The 22720-nt window shown below is 36.4% G+C and overlaps 2 protein-coding genes across 2 annotated transcripts in view; both read left to right on the plus strand.

Moving 5' to 3' along the window:
* LOC101896881 (BAI1-associated protein 3) overlaps nucleotides 1–22720 on the plus strand; it is a 72181-nt gene that overhangs the window by 11546 nt on the left and 37915 nt on the right. The window contains exons 4-5 of the mRNA XM_059127464.1: nucleotides 2316–2484; nucleotides 11794–12091. Of these exons, the coding sequence (XP_058983447.1) occupies nucleotides 2316–2484; nucleotides 11794–12091 (467 nt within the window). The remainder of the gene's footprint in view (nucleotides 1–2315; nucleotides 2485–11793; nucleotides 12092–22720) is intronic.
* Nucleotides 21483–22122, plus strand: LOC105262347 (uncharacterized). The gene is made up of 2 exons (XM_020039283.2): nucleotides 21483–21761; nucleotides 21827–22122. The coding sequence occupies exons 1-2, from the start codon at nucleotides 21521–21523 to the stop codon at nucleotides 22075–22077; spliced, it is 492 nt and encodes a 163-aa protein (XP_019894842.2). The 5' UTR covers nucleotides 21483–21520; the 3' UTR covers nucleotides 22078–22122.

The following is a 22720-nucleotide window of genomic DNA, read 5'->3' on the forward strand; positions in this document are numbered from 1 at the left end:
TAAATTGCCAGGACAAAAGATTGATTTCATTGTCGAAGATGATGAGGATAAGGATGATGGTGATATAATTGTGGGAGAACGAAACTATATCTGTATGGCAATATTGACAAATCAATAATTAGATTTCCTTTAAAGATCACATTACGGCAAAAGGATTTGAATTTCTTTAGTTAAAACAAAAAAGAACAATCGGATGTTTAAATGGGGCGTGACACATCCCCATAGAAGTTCCCGTTAATAGGTTAGGTTTTTCAGAATTCCAGGATTTCCTTCTAACCCAAAAAAGGGGTGTATTTTAGCTATCACCCATATGTAGCCATCTATCTACAGGGTGAGATAAAAAACTGCAACAAAGTCAAACGCCATAATTTCTACATTTTTTTTTTAATTTTATTGACGGAAAGAAAAAAATGTCGGAAATAGCACCAAGTTTTAGAATAAATTTAGATTTGTTCAAATTGGTTATCTCTGGCACGAATTATGGCCTTCACACGCTGCCCGAATGTTGCTCTGCGGTATTTTGGTCTATTCCCGGCGAAGCGCTTGCTTGAGGTGATCGACACTTTGGTATTTTTTAGTGCCAACCTTGCTTTCGAAAATACTCCAGACACAGTAGTCCAACGGATTCTTATTCGGAGATTTTGGTGGCCATTGTGCGCTGAAAATGAAGGAACCTCATGGGTGGCGTCCTGTTGGGAATGTCTATGTTCTTTGAATGGCCAAAATGTTTGCCTGCCCAAGGCTTTAATACACCCTCCAAAATATAATAATGCCGATAATATTCGGCATTTATTCTGATGCCACGGTCAATTAATACGTGCGGAGGATGACCATCGGCTGTTATGGCGGCCCACACCATCACCATGGCCGGCGCTTGAATTCTGGTGGCCAATCGAAGGTGCGCATTTTCAGCTGACCTCTTTGGCATGTACATGCGAATTTTTTTTTTTTTTGTTTACAAACTGCTGGACTGCTGGCTGAGGAAACATTCGTTTCTCATCGGAGAAAACCAAATTCGGCAGTTCACCACTTTCGGCCAAGCGAAGCAACTCTTTAACTCTTTTTTCTTTCTGTTGCGGTGTAAGTTCTTGCACTTTTTGGAATTTCAATGGCTTTACCCCGACCTCATTTTTCGGCCACTACGACGCGGATTTCTATCAAGCCGCTTATTTAATTTTCAAACCATTTCTGCTGTTGACTGTCGACTGTTGGTTGCTGTATAGCCAATAGAAGACCACTAGGTCTTCCATAGCAAATAGACGATCTGCAGGTCTTCTATAGCCAATAGAAGATCTCCAGGTCATCTATAGCCAATAGAAGACCTCTTGTATTCTTTAGCAAATAGAGGCAAGTTTCCCACTCTTCCACTTTTTGTGATATTTTCGGATTAAGATTTTTTTGGAATCGATGCATTTTAGTTATGTACAGGGTTGCCCATATTCGACGGACACATCTGGCAACGCCATAACTTTTGACAGAGATGTCACATCGCTTAATGACATACCGCGTTTGAAGCGTCAGTCCAAGCAGATTTTTACCATGAACCAATACACGCCACGCGAGCGCTCCGAAATAGTTGAAATTTACTTTCAACAGAAGAAGTCAATTGTGAAAAAAAAATGTGAGAAGTGCGCCTTCTAAGGACACCATTAAGCGTTCATACGAGAAATTTTCGACTGGTAAGGCTCTTTCTAATCCGAAGAAGCCATATTAAAGTCGACCAAAGCCATCGGCCGAGAATATCGCTGCCGTACGAGCCAGTGTTGAGAGGTTCCCAAGAACATCCCAAAAACGCAGTTCTCAGCAGTTGGGCATGGCTCGGTCCACTTTACAAAGGATTATTCGCATTGATTTGCATTTGTTCCTGTACAAAATTCAATTGACGCAAAGAATGTTGACTGCGGACACGCCTCGTCGATTGGAATGGGCCCAAAGGGCCCAAAGGTCCGTCGAATATGGGCAACCCTGTATTGTCATTGGCAATATTGCTGATAACTATACGAGGATTGTTTTGGTCGAACATTTTAACCGTCAAGCCAGCCAACAAAGGGGTGTTTTCGGTCTTTTTCTTTAAATATGGTTAAAAAAAACCCTTTGAACGGGTTTTCTACTATAGGTTATAGAAGACTTCAAAAGGCTAAATGTTACTTAAATACCACGAACTTATACTCGTATCTATAAAAAGAATAAATAAATAAAATAAAAAAAATATAAAAAACACACATTTTTTAGAAACCTTTCATTTCCCTTTTCATATAAACATCCTGAAATTAACAAATTGTTCAACAACTTTATTTCCCTTTTTGCATTTACAGTTCACCCATTACAAAGATGAAATGTATTTACAAGCCCAGAGGGCATTTGGCATGAGTCCAGATCGTCACTATCGACTGTTGCATGCAACAGCTGAGGATAAACCAAAAGTTATCGTTCTCTCTGTGGTGGTAATCGAGGCAGAAGGCCTCGAGGCCAAGGATGCGAATGGTAAGTGGGAATGAATGGAAGACAGAAAAAAAAACATTGTAAATATGAATATGTAAAAAAATTAAAAATAATGCGTAAACGACAAATTTCAATTCACTAAAAAAAGAAGTTCATTACTTCGCGGTTAAGAACTGGGGCCAAGATGTTTCATTTGATATTGCAACAATTTCGATCATGCTGCTAGTGCAATTACACTGGACAACAAACAGTTACAGGAAAAGCCCAGTAGATTACGAAACAAGGGTTACAAATACATGAAACGTATATCGCCAATCTGAATGTTTACGTCGCAAAGTAACCTAAATAGAGAGGGACAAGTCCCAACACTTTATCCGCATTTTTTTAATTTTCGGATTAAAATACCTTGGATTCCGTTTTAGGTAATTAGTGTCTTCCTTAAAGAGAAAATCACCCAGAGAGTGGGCCACTAATGTCCATTTCACATCTAACCTAAGTCTGATAAAAATATTATGAAGTGCCACGTTTGGACTCTATCGACTACTTGATGTGATTTTTCAAAAATGTTGAAATGAAATTTACAATTCCATTTTCTTACTCCCCCTAATACTGTTAGAATTTTGGGATGTGCAAGATTTAAAGAAAGTCGAACATTTATCTACAATTTTATGCGAATAATTGTCAATAGAATTCTTAAAATTTTGTGGGAGAGGTACGAGAGTGAGCCGATAAATTTCATATTCACATCTGATAACTATAACTCTAACTATTTTGATATATCAATATTTAGAAAGTTATGAGAAATATAAGATTTTTTGAAGAGAATCGAAATGCATATTTTGTATTTTATGACCCTTTGTGGGGGAGGTACCAGAAGGACAAGTCCGATACATTCCACCTTCACAGCAGGTCTTATGTTGATTGAAATATTAATATATGGAATTTGAAGATATTCGGATGTTTATTTCACATTTTATGGGAGTTATAATTATTCGAAAGTTTGACCCCTTGTGGGGCAGGTACCAGGAGGACTGTCCCGATATATTCAATTTTCCTAGCAGATATTGTGTTGATAAAAATATTGGTATTCCCCGAGTTTAAAGTAATCGGATTCTCATTTCGATTTTTTAGTTTCGTGATTATTCAAAATTGTGACCCATTGTGTGGAAGGTACCAGAAGGTGTGGTCTGTTCTCTCCGTTCCTTATACCAGATCTTGTGTTGGTCGATATATTGGGATGTGAGAAATTTAAAGACAATCGGATTCTTAGTTCACATTTTTTGATAGTATTCAACATTTCGACCCCTTGTTGGGGACTTACTTGATGGGGTGGACTGATATTGTCCATTTTTCCACCTGATGTAGCACTGATAAAAAATATTATGATTTGTAAAAATTGAATGATCCTTTCTTACTCTATGGTGTAAATTATTTTCTGTGAAAATGTTAACCTTTTGTGGCGGAGGTACCTGAAGGAGTGGAACGATATTGACCATCTCCGAACTCGATCTAATTTTGATAAAAATATAACGATGTACCGAGTTTGGATTAAATCGCATACTTCCCTTGAGAGTTATCGTGCGCACTAGCCAGACGGACACCCCTAGATCGACTCGAAATGTCCTGAAGCAGATTTGACGCAAAGGGACATTGGGTCTAAAACCTTTGGCCGTTTCACAAAACCACCTTTACATATAAAACTACCTTTCCAACCTTGATTCTCATACCAAATTTGAAGTTTTTAACTCTATCCATTCACATAATACCAAATGGTACCATTTTAGAACTTTGCGCAATCATGAAGTTTGAATTTCCAAAAAACTTTTGATACATCTATCGTGTACTCCATTAGTGATGCTCATTTAAAAATTTCATCCCAGCTCTATCGGCTTACCAAAAATCCATATTGTACCAAACTTAGTATGCTTTAGAACACATAAGTACAAATGTCCATAACAACCTACATCATACAATCCAATAGAAATCTATTTTTCCCAATTTATGGATTTCGGCCCTATCGGTTCGCCCAATTTCCAATTGTGCCAAATTTAGTACCATTTAGTGCTCATAATTATCCAAAACTTCCTACATACCCCAATCCTACAGTCCCACAGCAATCCCAATTTCAACGTTTAGGATTCCAAATTTATTGGTTAACCCAATTCCAAATTGTACCAAATTAAGTACATTGTAGTACATATAAGTACAAATTTCCAAAATTACCTCCATATCCTAATACTACACTACGACAGCAATCTCATACGTAATTTTCAGGATAACAGCTCTATTGGTCACCAAATCCAAATTATACCAAATGTAGTACCATTTAGTACACTTAAGTACAAATTTCCATAACTGCCTACATCGTACAATACAATGGACATTTTAATTCCATATTTCAGGACTCCAATTCTACCGGTTCTCCCAAAATGTAAATTGTAACAATTTTAGTACTATTTAGTATACATACGTACCAATTGCCAAAACTACCTCTATACCGCAGTCCTGCAATGCAATAGTAATTTAATTTACAAATTTCGACAATACATCGAAATTGCACAAATTTAGTATCATTTAGTACACATAAATACCAATTGCCAAAATTACCTACATACCGCTGTCCTACAATGCTACAATAATCCTATCTCCAAATTTCAGCCTTCCAGCTCTATCGGTTCACCCAAATTGAAATAGTACCAAATTTAGTACCATTTGGTACTTTCAGTTCAAATTTCAAAAACTACCTGCATAGCCCAATCCTACACTTTGCAGTAATGTTAATTTCAAATTTTCGGATTCCAGCTCCATATGTTCCTTCAAGTTATAATTGTACCAACTTTAGTACTGTTTAGTACTTTTCGTATACATGAGTACCACTTCAAAAAGTACCTTCTTACATCGACCCTACTCCTCAACCTTGATTCCCATTCCAAATTTCGAGGTTTAAATATAACCGTCCATATGATACGAAATGGAACCAAATGTAGGACAATTTAGCACTTTTCGAACACTAAATGTGCGAATTTCCAGAAACCCTTCGGTACATCTCTCATACACTCCATCAGTGACCCTCATTCCAAATTTAAGCTCCACTGGCTCGTCAAATACAAAGGGCACCATATTTAGAAATTTTAGTACTTTTCGTAGCGTTCTCGTACGAATTTTCAAAAACCCAGTCTTTTCTGATACTTTACTTATGTAGGTCTACGCCTTCGTATAGCTCTCATATAACGGCTCTCATTCAAGTGGTCCCTTTCGACGGATTTTTTTTTTAATTTTCAAGATCCTTCCAAATGGTGGAATGTTTGAAAAATTTGGCCCATTTCAAAGATTTGGCAGCGTATGATAAATATTAATAGAATTTATCGCTCATACGTACCATTGAACAACTCTCTCAATTCCCTTTAATTGCTTAAGCATTGTTATGTACATACGTATGCTTATTTTCAACACCTTTGGGCCACAGCTATTATTTACATTTGTTACTTGCGTGTTTTTTTTTTTTTTTCAAGCCACCGACTTAATAGGCTATTGCGTGTGGGTGTGTACGTGTGTGTGTGTGTGCTCAACAATTTGTACAAATATCCGTTTTATGACTCCGTGTATTTAAGTGTGTCTGTTGATTCTTACCGCCCGACCGCCCGTCAGCCAGCCCAAACGCCAACAACGTATGCATGTTGCAAATTTTCATTCATAAAAATTGAACGTTTAATTCGCTGCGTTGTTGGCTATTTGCCAAACAAAGCCAATGATAAATAGCCCGATGTCAGGTTATTCATGAATTACGGTGGCGGGTCTTAGCATAAAATTACATTTGCACCAATGCCAATTACGCGTGTTCCGCCAATTGATGTGCCATGTCATGTTTAATGTAAATATTACGGGTGCTGGTGCTAATTAAGTGCAAAATAATGTGTAAAATTTTTTGGAGAATGTAAGGAAAGGATTATTGTTAAAGTTTGGGGTGGTCATGTCATGGAAACGAATTTGAGTAAAATTGGAATGGAATGATTGAAGTGCAATATATGTGTCTGCAGAAGATGTTACAATTTAAACAAACATTTTGAATCCTTTTCATTTTGGGCTACTGAGGATGTTTTATTTGTATACCCTTCAGCCCCTTGGCCAGAAAGCGAATATATTAATTATCACGTTAAAAAAGAAATTAGTTACAGAACATTTGGAATCGATCGGGCCAACTCTCGAAGGGATAATTCGATTTACTCCAAATTTTGCACAGCGAAACATTTTCTACCAAAATTGAATTTAGCGGAAACTGATTCAGAGTGAATATACCTCCTGCCAAAAAACGTACATTTCTTAAAGAATATTTTCAAATGACTAGTAGGTTTTCGTCATCGAAAAGTCCACCTTAAATTTTTAGATTCATTTCAATTCGTGTTAGCCATTTTTAGTACTCAATATGCACAATTTGTTCAGTTTGACAAATTTTTTTAATCAAAACTTCATTAATCATACTATATTTTCAGACTTGTAATGTTTTATATATTGTTCAAGTTTTTCCTTTTTCGAAGAATAATAGGAAAACTATTAAAACTATTAAAAAGTCTTAAAAATCTTGCATTTTGAAGTTTACACAAAGCTTATTAGTTAAACCCTTGCACAATGGATTTTAATTCTTTTTTTCTGACCAAAGCAATTTCAAAGTTTAAAAAAAAAATGGCCACCACCGTATTTACATCCTAGAAACCAATAGTGGCCTCCACATCGAATTTCAGAATTCCCCCTCTATTTCAGGGCCCCATTTCAACCTTATTACCATACTTTTTGTACAGGTATACTACTACTGTCCTAAGCACCACTTTCTCTCATCCACAGTGACACCCATATCAAATTTCAGGATTCAAGCTCTATCCATTCACTCAATGACAAATTTAGTTCCATTAAGTACTTTTCTTAAAATCATTGTACGCAGCCCGAAGTCCCCCTTCTTCTCTCAAAACAATATACCGACAATTGTCCCAATATCTAATTTCCAACTGTATCCTAAGACTTACTCCCAAACTTATTACCATACTATTGGAACAGTTATACAAATACTGTCGAAAGCCACTTCCTTCTCTCATCTACCGACACCAACAGTTTAATGTACCCCACATATCAAATTTTGTACTATTTAGTGCAATTACAGTACGCATATCCAGAACCAGGTCTTTCTCTCAACTACATACACCAACAGTGACATCCATATCAAATTTCAAGATTTCAGCTCTATTCTTTGACCCAACACTTAATTTTGTACTATTTAGTACATTTTGTACACTTATAGTTCACATTTCCAAAATCACCTCCATATCTTAACCACAGACACCATCAGTGGCATACATATCAAATTTCAAGATTTCAACCCTATTCCTTCACCCAACACCAAATTTTGTACTATTTAGTACTTTTCGTAGAATTATAGTACTCATTCCCAAAACCACCTCCACATCTCAATTCAAGATACCAAGACAGACCTCAATATCAAATTTGAGGATTTAGTACTATTTAGTGTTTTTCGTATTAATATAGAACACATTTCCAAATCACCGCCAAATCGCATCAGATACCATCACAGTTACCATTAGCTAACTAAATATCAAATGCCAGGATTTTATCTCTGTCCTGTAACACAATACCAAAAAAGTACTATTTAGTACTTTTCGTACAATTATGGTACACTTTTCCAAAATCACCTCAATATCTCAATTCCAGATACCAAGACTCAATATCAAATTTGAGGATTGCAGTCTATTTCTTTCACCCAATGCCAAATTTAGTACCATTTAGTCATTTTCGTACTAATATGGGACGCAAATCAAACCAAAGCCAAATTTTAAACAGGTATCATCACTAATTTAAATATGAAATTTCAGATTTTTATCTCTATCCCTTCACCCAAATATCAATTTAGTACCATTTAGTACTTTTCGTTCAATTGTAGTACTCATTTCCGAAACCACCTCCATATGCCTAGGGTGCACATGAAAAGCGATTATAATATAAAATTCAGATTTCAAGCCGTATCTATTCACCCAATAACCAAATGGTACCAATATAGTACTATTAAGTACTTTTCGCGCACTTGTAGCACACATTTGCAAAACCTCCTCTTTATCACAGGGCTACCACCAACAGGTACCCAAATACATAATTTCACAATTCCAGCTTCATCATTTTGGTAAAATTTGTACCGTTTTAGTACGTATTTCCAAAAACCTAATCTTATCAGAAGCCTACACACCAAAACTGATCCCTCTGGTCTGGACTGATTCTCAGTCAGTCAAATATTTCACTACTCTTTTCATATCCTCCACCGTACATAGTATGGAGGGTATATTAAGTTCGTCATTCCGATTGTAACTCATCGAAACAATAATTTTAGACCCAACAAAGTATATATCTTCTTGATCGGCGTAAAATTCTAACACGATTTAGCCCTGTCTGTCCTTCCGTCTGTCCGTTTGTTGTAATCAAAACGAATTAAGATAGGAAGCTAACATTTTGCACATATCCGTCTTTTGCCTGCAGTCAGGTAAAGTTAGAAGATGGGCTATATCGGTCCACTATATCGAATTGTCCCCATACAAAGGTAGCCCCCGATATTCGCGTATTTTATTGATTTTAACCACATTTTTAATGGAATTGTCTTAAAATTATACACAAGGAGTTGTTCGTGACTTCTTTAACCACTGAAAAGGAAATGTCTCTATTGGTCTACGATATCGTATACCCCTCATATAACTGTACTTCCCGAAATTCGGTGTTTTGATGATTTTAGCTACATTTTTTAATGGAATTGTCTTAAATTCTACACAAGGAGTTATCTGTAAGTACTTTATCCCCAGAAAAAGAATTGCCTATATAAGTCGACGATATCGTTGCCTCCAATATTGGGTATTTTGATGATTTTAGCCACATTTTCCAATGGAATTGGCTTAAAATCCACACAAGGAGTTTCTTCTGAGTACTTTACCCCTGGAAGAGAATTGACTTTATAGACTCTATATGTTTTAGTTTTAGCACCCATTTAACTCTATCCCGAGATATTCGGTATTTCCAGAATTTTTGCAACATTATTTACCAGAATTGCGCCAAATTTCGTATTTGAAGTTCGTAATGGGTAATTCACGGAAAATTGCCTATGCAGGTCAACGTCTTAGTATAGCCTTATACATCATTTATTCGGTATTTTGATGATATTCAACACATTATTCATCGGAATTGTTTCGAATTTCATATTTGAGATTCAGAATCGTTACTACAGCCTATGACAGAAAATTACTTATCCAGCACCACATCTTCGTATAGCCCACATATAAAAGTTTTTATTTGAACCGTATTCTTCGAGATTTTTTTTTACATTTTTTAGGTTCCTTGCCAATGGTGGTGGTTATAAAAAGTTCAGCCCGGCCGAACTTAGCTTCTTTTTTTACTTGTTTATATATAATTTCCGACAAAAGATTTTTTTGTAGAGTTCCGTGATTTTGAAAATTTTTTATTGAAAACCAAACATTTTTAATGGTTTTCAGAGCTATAAGCGTCTATATATACATGGATTTCTTTAGAAGGTCATTCTGGAAAATAATCCTAGATTTTTAAGGTGGCTTTGAAAAGATTTTTTTTTTCAAGGAAAAATAAAATCTTAAAGCTATTCAGGCTAAAAATTGGATAGTTTGACTCAAACATATTTTCAAAGACTTTCAGAAAAAACCTCCTGAATTTCAGGATTTTGTTAAGAAATCGTTCACAATTTTTTAAGGACCTACTGTGCAAAAAAAATAAGGATTCCAAAATTATTGAAAGGTTTGCATAGGCAAAAATCCTGGATTTTTTTATTTTTGTGTGGACTTGCAATTCCGTCAACTGACATGTGCTGTCATGTAAACTAATGACACCATCATCCTTACCTGCAATTCCCGGTTTTACATTTTCTCTTTCGATAATGAATAAAATTGTACCGTTGTTCCTAGCTGCCCAGCCTTGCTAAAGAAATAAACGACAATAAAACCAAATAACGATTGTCCTTTAGACCTCTGTTCAGGACTATTAATGACATTCATTTCCCATCTGACCACATTGTGTTTATTATGCCGATGCTCTTGACTACGTGTCGAATTCTTGGAAATTCCGTGGAAACATGAAAATGAAATGATGCGATGTTCTGTTTTTTTTTTTTTTTCGGAGAACAATAAAATCGTGCGCAAAAATTACATTTTACAATACAAGGTTCAATTAATGCACATAAAGGACTCGCTTAAAATGAATAATTGTTGAATTACATGTCTCTGACAAAGCAAACAGGAGAATCGTTTTAATTACTTGTGAGATAAAAAAATAAAGACAGATATGAGAAAATACACCAAGATTCGGAAAATTGAAATTGGGAAAACTGTGCTCCATAAGGAACAACTTTTTGAGAAAACAAAGTTATTTTGACATGATATTAATATCAAAATAACTTTGTTTTTTTCTCAAAACTTTGTTCCTTATGGAAGAGAGTTTTCCCAATTGCCTCTCAACTATAAATTAAGAAAAAAAATTTAAAATAAATAGAACAGTGTGGCTTGTTTGTTCGGGATACCGTAGTATTTTGTTGTTGCAAAATGGTCTGGCTTTATCCCTTTATTGTTGTTTTTATAAAAACAACGTTTGTTTATTAGTGGAGAACGATGGTAATGTTTACCAGGGGGTAAGGCAGGGAATACCTAGGTTTCGGAAAGAGCCACCAATCCTCATCAGTTCCCTTGTTTTTGTCTGGGATATTCTCCCCAGAAGTTATTTTAAAAATAACTTCTATGACAAAAAACATTTTTTTACCCAAGTGACGAGATCGTAAGCTCAATAGAAGAGGAACCAAAGAATTAAATAAAACTAAAATTCTCTTGGAAAGTCTTCTAAATCTTACAACCGCACTTATAAACATTTACATCTTTCTCCACTTGTTATGCTTTCGTTCAGCCTGAACGAAGTAGCATAACCATGTAAGTTGGTTTTGTCTGTTACAACAAAAACCCCTTCGTCGACCGTGCCTTGTCTATTAATAGAACAGTGTGGCTTGTTTGTTCGGGATACCGTAGTATTTTGTTGTTGCAAAATGGTCTGGCTTTATCCCTTTATTGTTGTTTTTATAAAAACAACGTTTGTTTATTAGTGGAGAACGATGGTAATGTTTACCAGGGGGTAAGGCAGGGAATACCTAGGTTTCGGAAAGAGCCACCAATCCTCATCAGTTCCCTTGTTTTTGTCTGGGATATTCTCCCCAGAAGAAAATAAATATTTTAATCAATTGAATTGGTTTTTAAATGTTTTCCATTTTTTTCTTCTGCCTTTTTTGTTTATTTGCAGGCTTCTCCGATCCCTACTGCATGCTGGGCATCCAACCAGATGGTGGCCCGCCCGTATCACCATTGCCACTGCCACCAACACCGCGAGCACTTTCGGCCGATATGAATGCATTCGACAACAATGCCACCGATTCACCGCCACATCGTAAGCACAGCTTTCGTTTGAGTTTCAAACGACGCGAGGGCACGCGACGAGAGCAGCGTGATTCATTGGGCGGTCCGGTACCAGCAAAATTTATATGCGCCACATCAATAAAACCGCACACGCTGACGCCCAAATGGAATGAGAAATTCAAATTGTAAGTACAAAGAGAAAAAAACCGCAGCGCAAGAGCACAGAATTTATCACAGAATTAAAAAATTCACAGAAACCAAAATAAGAAAAAAATGCAAGTGTTGGGCGTTTAAAAATTGTTAAAATTTATATTTATTTTTCTTTGAATTCGAAGCTATGCTTAGCTGTTTGAGGGTTATGCATATTTTTATACCCTACACCACAAGGTGGTCAGGGTATTATGTCTTTGTGCATTTGTTTGTAACAGGTAAAAGAAAACGAGATAGACCCATAGTTCCTTTTGAAGATCTGCATAGAATCACATTCATGTCCGTCCGACCGTCCGTCCGTCTGTCTGTCTGTCCGTCTGTCCATGTATTTTTGTAAACAAAGTACAGTTCGCATTTATTGCCCGATCCAGATGAAATTTTGCACAAATCATGTGTTTGGCCCAAGGACGAACCCTATTGAAATTGGAGATAATCGGTCAAAATTTAGATATAGCTCCCATATATATCTTCGTCCGATTTGCCTTTTATTGTTCACCAAACGTGTAATATCAGCCCGAATAGTATGGAATTTTGCACATACAACCTAATTAGGCCTGAAAATAAGTATGCTAAATTTGATCGAAATCGGTTCAAATGTAGCTATAGATCCCATATATATTGTTCATTCGATTTGTCATTTTTGTCCTCCGCAGCCGTAATATGCACTCTGTAAAAACAATATTTAGGGAAATATATCAAATACAGCTCAGAAATACATTTGCTAAATTTTATCGAGATCGGTTCAAATTTGGATATAGCTCCCATATATAACATCGTCCGATTTACCTTTTATTATGCATCAAACGTCTAATATTTGTCCAGATGGGATGGAATTGGGCATTTGCGCCCGAATTGAGTCTAGAAACTAGAATATCAAATTTGGTGAAGATCGGTTCAGATATAGTTATAGCTCCCATATATACTGTTCATCCGGTTTGTTATATTTGTTACCCACAGCCGTAATATGCACTCTATAACAACGATATTTAGGGAAATATATCAAATACAGCTCAGAAATATCTTTGCCAAATTTTATCGAGATCGGTTCCGATTTTTAGCTCCCATATATATCTTTAGCTCCCATATATATCTTTATCCCATTTCAAATTAATTGTTCACCAAATGGCAATACAAGTCCGAATTTAAAAGATACAAATGCTTCGGCATATTTAGTCCTTTGAACTTTAAATTAGCGGAGCTCTACTAAATTAGCAAAGCGGTGTTGGGTATTATAAAGTCGGCCCCGCCCGACTTTAAGACTTTCTTTACTGGTTTGAAATAATTACAGGAAAAAAACAGTCAGAAATAACAGAGGGATGTATCGGCATTTTGAAAGTATACATCCTAAAAAAGGAGAGAACAATCACATCTTTCGAAAATTTCGCTTTTGAATCACAGTATTTTAGATATATAGCGTCCAAGGCAATATAACTGATAACAATCTATACATAACAAGAAAAACAGGAGCTAAATTCGGCCGAGCCCGCCTTTTAATATCCTCCACCATTAGGAAAAAACTTAAAAAATTAACAACAACAAAAATTACATAAGTAATTGTTTGTCATTGGCTGTAGTATCGATTTCGAACTTTAAAAACGAAATATAAAACAAATTCGCTAAAATTGGGCCTGAACGAAAACGTAGACCGACATGGCGCGCCATAATTCTTATATTTCTTTTTTTAATTTTAATTGAATGAAAACGAACAACGTCGGAAATAGCATCAAATTTTAGAATAAGTTTAGATTTGTTAGAATTGGTCACCTTTGGCACGAATTATGGCCTTCAAACGGCCAATAAAACCGCCACACACTGCCTGAATTTTGCTCTGCGGTATTTTGGCCCCATCCCGGCGAAGAGCTTGCTTGATTTATATATTGGTATGTTTTAGTGCCAACCTTGCTTTCCAAAATACTCCAGACACAATAGTCCAACGGCTTGGTATCCGTAGTTTTTGGTGGCCATTGTGCGCTGGAAATGAAGCGAGGAACATCATTTTGTAACCATTCTTGGGTGGCGCGTGCTGAGTGCGATGGTTCTGTTGGAATGTCCAAGGTCTGCGGCAAAAATGTTTGCGTGCCAAAGGTTTTAATACATCCTCCAGAATATTTTTGCGATAATATTCGGCATTTATTCTGATGTCACGGTCCATTAATACGAGCGGAGAACGACCACTGGCTGTTATGGCGGCCCACACCATCACCATGGCCGGCGCTTAAGCTCTGGCGGAAGGTGCACATTGTCAGCTGACCTCCTTGGCAAGTGAACACAATTATTTTGCTTGTTTACAAACTGCTGGACAACGAATGTTTTCTCATCGGAGCGGAGAAAACCAAATACCGCAGTTCACCATTTTCGGCCAAGCGATGCAACTCTTTAGCTCTTTGGAGTCTATTTTCTTTCAGTTGCGGTGTAAGTTTTCGCACTTTTTGGAATTTCAAAGGCTCTACCCCGCACTCATTTTTCAATATTTGCCGAATGGAATATTGTGATATGTTCAGTTCACGAGCCATTTTTTGGCCACTGCGACGTGGGTTTCGATCAAGTTGCCTTTTTTCATTTTCCAACCATTTCTGCTGATGTTGCTATTTTCTTCCGTCCACTTCCATGACGTCGGGTTACGCTACCAGTATCACGGTAACGATCACATTTAAATGCTGGAATGCTCTAACGATAGCCACTTGTGGTTTTCCAGCAAAATATAAAAAATCACTCTATCACGCTTGAATTCCATCACGAATAATTTTTCCTCTGAAAAATTCTTACCAAGATGCTTTTGTACGCTTGTAAACAATATAATGAACTGTCACTGGAATAATTTTAACAGCTATTAGGCGAGTGGCTTAGAAATGACAGCAGTCTGAAGTTGGTTGTATACCTAAAATCAGCGGATTACAAGGTTTTTTTTTTTCAATTTTCAAAAAAGTATGGAAGATTGGGGATCTGGCCCACTCTAGGTTATGTTGCGAGTCACTCACATAAAGTAGGAATTCATCCCTAAAAAGCGTTAAGTAATATTTAAACTTTTGATGTCTCCTGAGACCAGTAGTAAAATTTTATGACAAATAATTTTGTAGAACATTTTGACATGCTACGATCCTGTCTGTATAAGTTCGATACTTTGGTTACGCCAAGGTATATGTTCGATACGTTGTCCCCCCTTCTCCAGCATTACAATTAATTACATTAATTGGCCTCTCAGTCGAGATCAATGGGGAAAGCTTCTTTGCCTCTCTTTTAGGAGTCACATTCGCCTAGTTCGGATTGTGGGGGAGAGCTTACGCTCTCTTCTGCACTTTCTCCTAAAAATCATATTCGCTCAGTTCGGATGCAGAGTGGCACTTTCCAATGCTGCGGTCGTCGGCTATTGTGCTCATCTGCAACTACACTTGTCTTTGCGCTCTCGTCGTAACCACACGCAAAGGTAAAGTCTCATTTCGTAGAAACGCACACACTTTACAAATAAACCATTTGCAAATACATATAAACTACATAAAAACATGAAAAATAGACCAAAAACACTCCTTGAGGCTTAAGATGTTCGACAAAAGTAATCCTCGTACACACAAAGATGCAAGGATTGCGTTGAATCTTTATACGAAAATTTCAAAAAATTTCGAAGAGGGAGGATCTTTCTCCAATTATTTACGATACTTTGCGATTAAAGCCTTCAAAATGCCGATATGTGTATTTTCTAAATTTGGCTTTACTTTCATAATCTGATGAGTTTTTCCTATAATTATTTTTTATGTAGCACAGTTTATATTCGTTTTATATCAACCAATCGCAAATATAACACGTTTCACACTATCACTTGTACACACGTACATATACACATACAATACATTTAATTGATTAAGTGTACGATGACGGGAAGTCTTTTCGATAAACAAAAGAAAATCTAATTTCTGTTTCAAAGTTTCTCATTAGTTCTTTTCTCTGTTGATACAATGCTTGGTACAGAACACACAAGAAAAGAGAGAGAGAGACAGAGAGGGAGAGAAATAGGAGGAGACAAGATATGCCACTCTAATGAAATAAAAACTTAATTTTATCCTGTGGTTAGGGAAATTAAGTCAAGTCGTGTTGTCAGACCGTCAAAGTTGTTTGCCACTATTAAAGTCATTTCATTCTAGCTAAAGTTAAGGGGTATAAACTTTTGGGATAAGGCGGGATTTTTGAAAAGTTCTTACTTAAACGGTCCGAAATGAAATTTTTTGATCTAGAATAACTCTTTCATTGGGGCGTTTGCCAAAAAACGAAGTATAAGGGAAATTTTGACTCGGATTCGAAACGTGTTATATTAACAGTAAAAAAGCAAAGACATAATTTTTACTTTTAGATTAAAAATTTTGAATAGAATTTTCAAAAAAAAAAAAACTATTGTTCCTGGATATATGGTTTATTCCGAGATTTATCCTGAAATTGTGTCTAAAATATTTCATCTTTTGACATCTGCGGCTAAAATGAGATTTTACGTTACTTTCAGACGTCCACTCGAAAAAAGTTCGAGAAAAAATTTTTAAAACAAAAATTAGTGAATATTTATTTTCGAGAACCGCGATGCAATAGTTTTTTTTTTTTTTTTTTTTTGATATGCAGTGGAAATAGAGATTTCTTTTCTTTGGTGATTTATAGTGAAGTTTGATGAAGAATATTTTTCTCTTTGACGTCATATTTCCAAAATAATGCTTCGTTGACAATTTTTGCACTTGTTCACACAAAGTACGGCTTTAAACATAATATATGTTTTTAATATATATGAATTCCCGGCGGTCGGTTAAGATTTAAAATATTGGCGCCTTATAGCCGAATTTTATTGCAGATAATTATGTAGAATATTTTGACATGCTACGATGCTCTTTAAGTCGTGTTTTTACCCTCAGCCATATGGCTTAAGCGTGTATATATCATTTGATACGGCCAAAAACGTATCTCATTGAAATAACGGTTTTAGACCCTAGGTCTCTTTGGACCAAATCTGTTTCAGGACATTTGGAGTCAATCTAGCGATGTCCGTCCCTCTGTCTGTCTGTCTGTCTGGCTGGTGCGCACAATAATTATCGCAGGGAGAGTAATCGTAATGTTATTATTAAAATTTAGAGTGAGTTTGGAGATTGGCAATATCGGTCCACTTCTTCCGGTACCTCCCCAACAAAAGGTCGAGATTTTTATACCCTCAGCTATATGGCTACAGAGGGTATATATCATTTCATACTGCCAAAAGGTTCATCATCGAAATAACGGGTCAAATCCGCTTTAGGACACAGCGATATCCGTCCTTCCGCCTGTCTGCTGGCTGGTGCGCACGATAACTCTTGAATATTATTGTCAAACTTAGATCGAGTGCACTCCTTCTGGTACCTCCCCCACACAAAAGGTCAACATTTTAAAAGAAAATATTTTTTTATAGGATAATCCGACTTTGCCCCAACTTTGCATATCCTAATATTAGCATCAGTACAATGTGAGGTGAGAAAATGGACAATATCGGTAAACTCAATGAATTACCTCCGCCACAAAGCATCAACAATTTGAATAATTATAGCTAACAACATGTGAAATAAGAGTCCGATTGCCTTCGAATTACACACATCACAATTTTTTTACTAACCCAGGATTTCGCGTGATGATGGAATATATCGGTCCACTCCTTCTGGAACCTTCTCCACAAAGGTTAAACATTTTCAATATCCATGTAGCTCATAAAACGCGAAATTAACACCAGATTCCATTCAGACTTGGATGATGTAAGAGACCGATTGTCTTCAAATTTCACATATCCCAATAATTTTATTACCCCAAGGTCCGGTACCAAGATGGAATACATACCTCCTCCACAATGGGTCAAAATTTTGAGTATCCATGAAGCTCGTAAAACGCAAAATTTTCATCAACACAAGATCTGTTAAAAAAATGGTAGAGATCGGTCCATTTTTTCTGGCACCTCCCCACATAGGGTTCAAGATTTTTAAAAACAAAACGCTCAAGGAATTCGAAAAAAGACATCCATCCATCTCCTCAAATATCCCACATACAGACATTATTTCTAACACAAGATCTGTTGTGAAGATGATATACATCTGCCAACTTATAACTGTCATAACTTGCGAAACAAGTCGGCGATTCTTTACAACTTGCTATATCTAAATATTTTTCTTAACCAGAATCGGAACTTATGATTTCGCATAAAATTGGAAACGAATGTTCGATTTCCTTCAAATTTTGCACATACCAATTTATTTTATCTGTATTAGATGAAGTATAAACATGGAATACTACGGTCCGCTATATCTGTTACCTGACGCATATTTCCGAAAATGTGCACATATCTCATATAAAGTACAAGAAGTAGTCGATATAGTCCAAATCTGTCACGTTCATAACTCAAGGCTGAGGGTATACATCTGTCGGCAAAACCGGCTGATACTATGTTACTTGTTTTGTTTGCATTGTACAGTGGTAGTCCTTCAATGAATAAAACAGGTAAAGGTAAACCTCGATTTCAAGTATTTTTACGCTTTAGACATATTTTCCACCCAATTTCACCAAATCTTGGTATTTTGAGTGAGAAGTAGAAACAATTTATAAATATGGGTCAACGCATCGTAACATTCCCTTTATTAAAGCAACCTCCTAATGTTAGGTATTCTTCAGACAAGACATCACAATAATCATTTGAATTTTATTGATTCTCGTAATGTTTTATTAAGTCATTTTGTCATTAGCATATTTAGGCTGGAATATCAGAATACATCCAGCCATATTCGTTTTCACGCAATTCACTGCCCTTTTGTATTCCTGGGGATAGCAGCATTTTGGTATATCATACGTATGTGTGGTTGTACCATTCTGATACCAAAGTATTGCACCATCTAGCCGTGAGGAACACACAAATGTCTTTGGCGATCCGTAGTCGAAAACATTTTTAATTTCTTTTACCTCATAATTGGGATTGTTGTATTCTATATATTAGAAGAGAAAACATTTTTTTTTTCGAAACATTATCCATGTCTTTGTAACTCGAAGTGAATGGAAAACTTACCACCATTTTTATATGCCAATACCATAACTTGAAACTGCTTAACATTTTCAGTTTGTTCGCTGAGCTTTAGGCAATTCTGCCTGGCAATTTCATATAAATACTGTTGATTTTTAACTATATAGTGAAAGCCAAATTTATCGGTTGCCACCAACCATGGACCTGAGTATTGATGACTCAGCTTGGTTTTTAAAACGCACACAATTAGGAAAATTAATACATTTTTTATTTCGATAGAAATATAGAACATATTTTGTTGTTTATGTTTTACGAGGATGCCGATGAGTGATTGTTGAAGAAACAATTGTTGTCAGTGTTTGTTTTTTTTTTTTTTTTTGTTGCTGTGCGTTTTGTGCCCACTCACATCGCTCATTTACTCAAAGAGTGCCTCACATCTCAACTCAACTCAATTCAGTTTTGAGTAAAACGCAATTTAAGTTATCAATTAAATTAATTACACAAAAATAAAATACTACTACTCTCACAACTACACTGTGTAATATAAAACAATATTTAAAAAAAAATCCAGCAGATTATTAAAATAGAGCATTTGAGTTTTTGAAAGTCTACATCGAGAAGAAACCAAAACAGAAGGGGCAAGTTTTCCCCTCTTCAACACTTTTGAAAAATTTGAATACGATTCCTCGAAAGATAAGAATACAATGGACTATATTGGTCGAAAAAAGGGGTATCTTTGGTTATTTTTTTAATACAGTTCAAAACACCCTTTAAACGGTGAGATGAAGAAACTGCAAACAACTTCAGACCGCTGTCATTTCTAAGCCACTCGTCCGACAGCTGTTAAAATTATTCCAGTGACAGTTCATTATATTGGTTACAAGTGTACAAAAGCATTTTGATGAGAATTTTCCAGAAAAAAAAGTTATTCGTGATGGAATTCAAGGCTGATGGTGTGAATTCTTTATATTTGGCTGGAAAACAACAAGTGGCTATCGTTAGACCACTCCAGCATTTAAATGTGAATAAATCTTTTGTGTCTCGTAACATCGTTCGTTACCGTGATACTGGTAGCGTAGCCCGAGGTCAAGGAAGTGCACGGCAAAACAAAATGGTTGGAAAAATAAAGCAGCGACTTGATCGAAACCCGCGTCGCAATGGCCAAAAAATGGATCGTGAGCTGAACATATCGCAATATTCCATTCGGCAAATATTGAAAAATGAGCTCGGGCTAAAGCCATTGAAATTCCAAAAAGTGCAAGGACTTACACCGCAATAGAAAGAAAATAGACTCAGAAGAGCTAAAGAGTTACTTCGCTTGGCCGAAAGTTGTGAAATGCCGAATTTGGGTTTCTACGCTCCAATGAGAAAATATTCGTTGTCCAGCAGTTTGTAAACAAACAAAATGATGGTGTTTACTTGCCAAAGAGGTCAGCTGAAAATGTGCACCTTCCTTTGGCCACCAAAACTCAAGCGCCGGCCATGGTGATGGTGTGGGCCGCCATAACAGCCGATGGTCGCTTTCCGCTCGTATTAATCGACCGTGGCATCAGAATAAATCCCGAATATTATCGCGAAAATATTCTAGAGGGTGTATTAAAGCCTTGGGCACGCAAACATTTTGGCCGCAGACCTTGGACATTCCAACAGGACTCAGCACCATCGCACTCAGCACGCGCCACCCAAAAATTGTTACAAAATGAGGTTCCTCGTTTCATTTCCAGCGCACAATGGCCACCAAAGTCTCCGGATACCAATCCGTTGGACTATTGTGTCTGGAGTTTTTTGGAAATCAAGGTTGGCACTAAAAAATACCAAAGTGTCGAACACCTCAAGCAAGCGCTTCGCCGGGAATGTGCCAAAATACCGCAGAGCAACATTCAGGCAGCGTGTGATGTTTTCATTGGCCGTTTGATGGTTTTAATTCGTGCCCAAGGTGACCAATTCGAACAAATCTAAAATTATTGTAAAATTTGATGCTATTTCCGTTTGACTTTGTTGCAGTTCTTTTTATCTTACCCTGTATATATCTAAAAAATGGTTTCCAAGGAATCTTAATCCAATATTTTCTAAAAGTGTGGAAAAGTGGAAACATCTCCCCTCTATTTTAATCTCCACTTTCGTAATTTGCTGGATTTTCCCCATAATTTTTGAAAAATTGTTTTGTTTAGTTGCAAATATGCATATGTAAATGCTTTGCAGATGAATGCTTTTAACAAACTTCCTATGCATTTTTTGATTGTTCCAAACACACGAGAGTCTCTTCAATTTGGCATAAAAATGTCTGTGGTTAATTGAATCTCTAGAATTTTTATTCAAAAATTCATAAAAAATTACAATCGAAACTAGTCAATCGTAGAGTGTCTTGTGAGTAACACAGACAAACAAGTTGCCTGATAGAACAATGAATTTCTCTCAGTTCGCGGTGGCATTACTCTTTACCGCGGTTTGTGTTTCGAAACCAAACTTGAGTCATCAGTCGCCATCCTCCGATCAATGGTTGGTGGCTACAAATCACTTTGGTTATCCATTTTTAGTTCTAAATCGTTCCTATCAGCATGACGAATGCATTCTGGCATGCTACGAGCTAAATACGAAAAACACGAATACCGAATATGAAATTATGCTCTTGACACCAGCCAATGGTATGTATGAGGGTGTGTGTGTGTACCTTAAAATTATTTACATTTAAAATATATTGCCTTTTTAGAATATTCCACGGACAGATATTATGTGGAGCAGGTCGGCAACAAACTGGTTTACATGCCAGATCAAACGTTTGTCTGCGCATCGCCCCTGCAAGGGGCAATTGTGTGGTACAGGAACGGCTCAACGAAATATTTCGATGTCTATGACATACCCATACTGTGTCATCCACAGCTGAAACAGGAACGGCATGATTTGGCGGGATGTATATTAATTCATAGATTCGATTATAATAAAATACCCATAGCAATTTAAGTGCAGAGAAGATGCGAGTATTTGTCTCAGTTTGTTTTGATTAAAACCCCGAATTTTCATTCCTTGCTCTAGCTTTGAAATAAAAACAGGAGCAAAAAAAAATTGAATTACCAAAGAATAGTGTTGGCATGTCTTTTCGGGATACCGTAGTATTTTGTTGTTGCAAAATTGTCAGGCATATGATACTATAAAACACTACAATATGTGAGAAGCCCCCTTATGTTGAAAACCATTTTGGAAGATTTTGCTTTTAAAATTATATCACGGAGCACTGTCCAGATATTACTCTTAGCATTTTGACCAGAGACATTTGCCTAATATTAACGCACTCCGTCTTGCTCTCTTCTCAGGTGTGTCGATTGGCTTCAATTGCGTGATCAGGAATTTTTTCTGTTTTTGTATCATTTGAGCCCCTAAATATTTTGCAATCATCTCCAAAAACAAGAGGCCCCTCTGAATCACCAAATTTAGATTTATCTAGATGATTTGCTTGTTTATGATATTTGGTTATATTCGTCAACAAAATAAGCATAAAAAAGATAGAAGTTCGATTTATTCCGCCTATATTTCGGATATCGCCTGTAAATAATACTGGTATGTTTTACACAAACGCAGTCGTCCATTCTATCCGCTGCCCTAAACT

This window comes from Musca domestica, unplaced genomic scaffold (genome assembly GCF_030504385.1).
Source record: "Musca domestica strain aabys unplaced genomic scaffold, Musca_domestica.polishedcontigs.V.1.1 45, whole genome shotgun sequence".
Classification (NCBI taxonomy): domain Eukaryota; kingdom Metazoa; phylum Arthropoda; class Insecta; order Diptera; family Muscidae; genus Musca; species Musca domestica.